Source organism: Eschrichtius robustus, chromosome 3 (genome assembly GCF_028021215.1).
Source record: "Eschrichtius robustus isolate mEscRob2 chromosome 3, mEscRob2.pri, whole genome shotgun sequence".
Taxonomy (NCBI): Eukaryota; Metazoa; Chordata; class Mammalia; order Artiodactyla; family Eschrichtiidae; genus Eschrichtius; species Eschrichtius robustus.
In genome coordinates, this window is record NC_090826.1 from 157,038,415 (window position 1) to 157,044,327 (window position 5,913).

Genomic DNA, 5,913 nt, shown 5'->3' on the forward strand with positions numbered 1-5,913 from the left:
AGGTTAGGATGGGACAAACCAGATAGGAGACCAGCCTCTGAGTCCCTGCTGCCTGTGGACCCCCAGACAGGACAGCCCTAGGCCTGTCAGATCTGGGGCACCACATCTACCACACGTGTGGTTCCCAGACACCCTGTGAATATGGCAGGATCAGGGAAGCAGACAGTCTGCTTCTCCCTGACTCCGAGCATGTGAGGTTGGGAGCAAACGACGGCAGCTGTGTAACCAAGAGTAGGAGCAGCCATTCTGGCCTCCTCGCCCTGCCTCAAACTGGGCTCCCCTAACTCCAGTCCTGTGCTCCCAGCACTTACACCCAGTGCTGAGATGGGTAGCGGCCCTCTGCCACACTCCGGGGAGCGTTCCCTAAAAGATGCTGGTCTCAGTGATGGTGTCCCTGTCCACCTGCTCTTCACCCTTCAGTGGGTCTTCGGGCCCCGGCCTCTGGCTGAGTCTGGGGCTGAGGCTGAGGGTGGGGAGGACACTGGAGCGGGTCAGAAGCATGGCGCGGCGGCTGGATGGGCTGCCGCTGGAGAGCTGCCTGCACATCCTGGGCCCCGGCCCCCCGCAGCAGGCCAGACGGCAGAGGGAACGCGGCCACAGGTGGCCGTTGAAGCCCATGTAGATCCAGGGGTTGCAGCAGCTGCTGAGGTTGCCCAAAAGCATGGAGATGGTGAAAGACACATTGGTTGAATCTGCCGAGAGAGAAGCACAAGAATTTCAGAGCTTGAAGAGACCTGGGAGAGAGTCCCGGTCCCTACTGAATGGAGAAGGAAATTGAATCGCAGAGAGGACCTGGGACTCACGTGGGGTTCTATAATTAGAAAGGAACAAAGCTGGGGCATGAACCTGGGACTCCTGACTCCAGAGTCTTGCCTCACTGATTTATTTGTTCGTTTTGTACTACAGGGTGACGACAGGATCCGAGGCTTGCTCTGAGTTGACTTTTAGAGGTGCAAACATAGTCCGGGACAGGACCGGCCCAAATAGGAGACACTGTCTTTGTTCCAAAACCTCGATCTTGAATCCCCTAATGGATGTACAGCTAGGATGAAGCAACTTCTATAAAACATACAGGAAAAATAACCATGATTCTAGCCACGTTCAGGCACACCTCCATCCACACTTATGTCATAGATACGGGTGCACATTGCCTCCCGAATTCTGTCCTCCTTGACCCCTAGGTGTCAGTCCCAGTCATTCTGTCATTCAGTCATTTTGCATGTGAGTATCGACTGTGCCAGGTCAGTGATAGGGACCTGGTAGGGCGATCAGTGGAGCCTGACAGCCCTACAGGTCCCATGATGTCATCTCCAACTGTGCACTTTCTAGGTACAGGGCATCCAGGCATCCCGTTCCAGACAAGTACTTGTTCTCTGTCATCAGAAATTACATCCAAAGAATGCACCATCCTTGGCGGGTGGGGGAGCTAATTTCTCTCTTGGGCAGTCAAAATGTGAGAGTTCAAAGACTCTGATAAGATTTCTTCCAGATACAATACTCTTTCTGAAAATGAAATGAAACTTCTCATGACAACAGGAAAGCTGCTGGGATGGGCCCCGTCCTCCTGCTAGATGCACCACGGCTACAGTTATGGCGTGGGTTGCATACTGAGTTACCCTGCTCTTCAGTGGAGGCTGTAGAATCACTGAGCACAATGCTTAAGCTGGAAGGAACCTTAGAGGTGGAATCACCAAATACAACGTCAGAGCTGGAAGGAACCTTAAGGGTTATGGCATAGACTTGAACCTAGGTCTTCCCTCTTCAAAGCAGCCATCCTGCACCCTGCCACCATTGCAACCAACAAACTCAAGGCAAAGCTCAAGTGCCTGCTCTGTAAAGCACCATGAAATCTTCCGATACACAGATTTCTCATGCGCCTCTCCCGAGGGTATGCTCTCCAGTGCGGTACTCATAGCCCAAGAGAAGGGAAGATACAGGGTCAGAATGTTTGAGAGAAGGCTTGAATCATAGAGTTAGGAAGCTGAAGGCACCTGGGCCTGGATGGGCAGGTCTAGGGCACAGAAGTGAGGGCAAGGAGGGAGCATCTGTAAGTGGAGGAGGGACCATCTTCAGCAACAAGCACAGCCTCCTTCAGGCTTGTCTGGGTTCTGGCCTGCTCCCCAGTTAACTTAATACCCAGGGGCTGCAGAAGACTTGGGAAGTTGCTTTGGCTAAGGGGTGGTATTCATCCTGTCTGCTCCATCGACATATATATGTAGTTCCTAGACTAGGCCAGAGACTTAGGGGTTCCAGAAGTTTCTTCACTTGGGAAGCATCTGTTTGATTTGGCCCTGTCTGAGCCAGGCCCAGTGCAGGGGCTGGAGATGGGCCCGGAGCACTGGAGTCTGCAGAGGCTTCACCTCTCAGCCCCCGAGGGCAGATCCACTACTAGTCCTGGCCAGCTGCTGCACTGCATTCTGACGGAAGCTCAGCTGACAGTCGGGGACAGGGCCAAGGGCAAGGATACAGACAGCTTCTCACCAAAGATTCAGGGACAGGCGGCCAGGAGGCTAGTTTGCTGTGGAGGGAAACTGAGTGTACTGGAAAGTAAGTCTAAAGTAATGAATGTCAGCCTGACTCAAAGGTCCCAGAGGGCTTCCAATTTTCTGAGGGAGCACATTTTCTGAGGGATACTTAGTTCCTGTACTTCAAACTCAGTGAGGCTCTTGGTAAGTGGTAAGTCACTGTATACATGGGTCTCTGGGACAGGCTGATGATGACAGTGAGCACAGCAGGCGAGCAGGAAAGCCTGCACTGGCTGAACGGCAGGATCCCCATCTTCTTGTAGGTTCCTTGATAAAGGGGTGAATGGCCTTCTCACCCCTGGTGCCATCAGCTCAGCTGTGATTGTTGGGAATAAAGCCATGCCACGGTTAAAGCTTGGCCCATGAAGACCTTGATTCCATTCCTGGCTCCATCTCTTACTAGCAGTGGCACTTCGGACCAGTTATTTCACCTCTCTGAGTCTCAGGTTACTCAGATGTAGAGAAGGTCACCCCGAAGTAGCACAAGGCCTGAATGTGTTTGGCACTAGAAAGCCCTCCTTCCTTCTATTCTGTGCTTGACTAGAGCAGGGAGGTCCCTACAGGTGGTTAGGATTAATACGCTCATTGCTTTAAGGGTAATTTATAAATAGTCTCTGGTCCAGATTGGTGTCTGAAAGGTGGTTAAGAAGGGGTATGATGGGACTGTGAGAGTTCAGTATTGCTGTCACACTTCTCTCACAGAGTTGTGTTAACAACATGAACAGCCTTCCACTTACTTCATCTCTCCAGAAAAACAAAGCATTTGGCTTAAGCGTGTCCTAGGATGAGCAAAATGAGATTAGAAACAAAAGCACAGGGAAGGGGGACCACTCCCTAAGAGCTGGTAGGAAGTGGTAGCCAGGGTCTGCTGGCCAGTGAACCCTCGGGAAGCTTCCAGAGGAAACTGTGCACAGGGCTTCCCTAGGGCAGTCACATGCTGCACTCATTATATACCCCGAGCTGTGCATAAGATGTGATGCACTGCAGAGGACACAGTCACCCCTCTTCACAGACTTGTCCCCCACTTAGGGGAGCAGGAACAGATGTCTTTGAATACCTCTCTCCAACATTTTGGGTGCCCAGGCACTGCGTCTACCTTTCTGAGGACAAGTTCACCCCCAAATGGCCTGACCATCTGGCAGTGTCTAAAACTTAGGAGGCTGCCATCTACCTCACTCCAAAAAATGACCAGAACAAGGCCTTCTATGTGCCAACTGGAACACAGTCCCATTTTGTTTTTCACGTAGGAGGAAGGGCCCTCTCCTCATCACTTTCAGAGCCAGGGTTATGGGGGCGTGGGGGGCAGGAGGATGTAGTTGAGGGAAAAAACGAGGAGGCACCAGGTTTGGGTCCTACTTTTCACTTTGCTGTGTGGCCTTGGGCAAGTCATGTTTTCTCTCTGAGCCTCTTTTTTCTCATTAGCAAGACAAAAGTGTTGAACTTGAAATTTCAGGGTTGTGCACCAAGGCTAATTCATTGAAAGTGGCTGTTGAGAAGGAGTTCAACGTCTTGTTCAGTTGCAGGGGGGAAGAGTGCTGAGAGATGTAGTTCATGGGCCACAAACTGCCATCCTGGATGGAATCATTTGAAAATCCCTTTCAAACATCTAGCAAACTGCGAGTTGCTCGGCCAAATCTACTAATGGTCATATATTTTTAGGGCCAAATAGTATTTTAAAATGTTTACATTAGTTACCAAAATTTTAAAATATGGAAATTCACGCAAAAGATACTCACATGGCATCTTTTGGCTGGAAGGGAGTTGCAGCTGTCCCTTTTTACATGGGACAGGCACCATTTTTCCTAACTGCTTCACTTATTTGTTACCTATGTGGCCTTGTGAGCCATTGTGACCCTGTCCTAATACTCTTGTGCTCTCCTCTCCGCATTTTTCCACCTCATGCTCCCACACCACCCCTCACCAGACCACACACTTGCCTTCATCAGGGGCATTCTCGTCCCACACAGACCACATCTGGACGCTGAAGAAAGGCGCCCAGCAGGCGATGTAGGCCAGCACAATGACGAAGGTCATCTTCACAGTCCGGATCTTGGCCCGTGAGATGGTGCTGGTGCTGCTGACCCGGGATGGCAGCCCCCGTGTGGCTGCAGCTGGTGCAGAAGGAGGTGAGGGCCGGTTCCAAGTCCTCCAACCCCCTCCTTCTACCTTCCAGGCCCCGGTCTTGACTTTTAGGTTCTTACAGATTTCATGGCAGATGAGGCTGTAGCAGGCCGTGAGCATGGCCACAGGCAGGATGAAGATGGCCAGGGTGGTCCAGGTGATGTAGGCCCGTGGCCCCCAAGGAAAGCGGAAGTCTGCCCAGCAGTCCAGCACTCCAGAGCCCTGGATCACCTCTCGTAAAGAAAAAATGAAGACTTGAGGGAGGCTGAGGATGGCAGCCAGCAGCCAAGGAGCTGCAATGAGAGGGTAGGTGGACCGGCTGGGCTGCTGGAGGCTGCACAGGGGGTGACAAACGGCCAGGTAGCGGTCAAGCGTCATGGCCAGCAGCATGTAGGTGGAGGCGAACATGCTGAGCACCTGCAGGTACTTGATGGCCCGGCAGAGGGGGTCGGGGCCCTGGAAGCGGTAGGTGATGTCCCACAGCAGCTGGGGCAGCACCTGGAAGAGTGCCACGCCCAGGTCCGTCAGGGCCAGGTGCAGCACGAACAGGTGCATGCGGGAGCGCTTGCGGCCGGGCTGCCCCACCGTCAGCAGCACAGTCAGGTTGCCCCCTGTCGCCAGCACCAGGACAGTGGCCAGGACGCCGATCTCCACCTTGGCCAGCTCCTCATCCCGGCCCAGCCAGGGTGTGGTGGCATTGGGGACAGAGAGGGTGCTCCCGGGCGTGGGGCTGGTGATCCAAGGAGGCCCAGGATCCATGGTGGAAGTTTGCTGGGAGGGAACGGGAGGAAGGAGAGGGATGGATGGAGAGTGTGAGTGTGAGTGGAGAGGTTGGTTGAAGGAGATGGAGTGGGGAGGGGAAGTTTTAAGATGGAAAAAAGGAGAAGGTTGGGGATGACCAGGAAAAGGCTGAAACTGGGTGGAAATCGTTAAGAAGATGGGGGTAGAGAAGACGATGGAGAATGAGATAAGGAAGGAGAAGATGCTGATCCCAGAGAGGGGAGGGGGAACCCAGGAGCGAAGGGAAGGAGGGGTCAGGGAGGCAAGGTGTCAGGAAAGGAAGAATGGATGAGGCTGTGCACGGCGAGGCCTCTGGAAGGGAAAGAAGGCTGGGGCAGCTGGCACCACTCCCAAATCCACCCCAAATTCACTCTCTCCAAACTTTTCTGGAAGCGGAAAGCGGATGTCCCTAAGCCTGCTTGGAGGCGCGCTCCCGGCCATCGGTGTCGCCCGCCGGCCTGGAAGCCGCAGCCGAGCCCACGCGCCC

General features: G+C 53.5%; 1 protein-coding gene across 1 annotated transcript; it reads right to left on the reverse strand.

Moving 5' to 3' along the window:
• Positions 1-363: 363 nt before the first annotated feature.
• AVPR1B (arginine vasopressin receptor 1B) lies at positions 364-5,405 on the reverse strand. The gene is made up of 2 exons (XM_068538478.1): positions 4,463-5,405; positions 364-692 (listed from the first exon to the last, which is right to left on the reverse strand). Exons 1-2 carry the CDS (start codon positions 5,403-5,405, stop codon positions 364-366), a joined length of 1,272 nt encoding a protein of 423 aa, XP_068394579.1.
• Between the last annotated feature and the right edge of the window lie 508 nt (positions 5,406-5,913).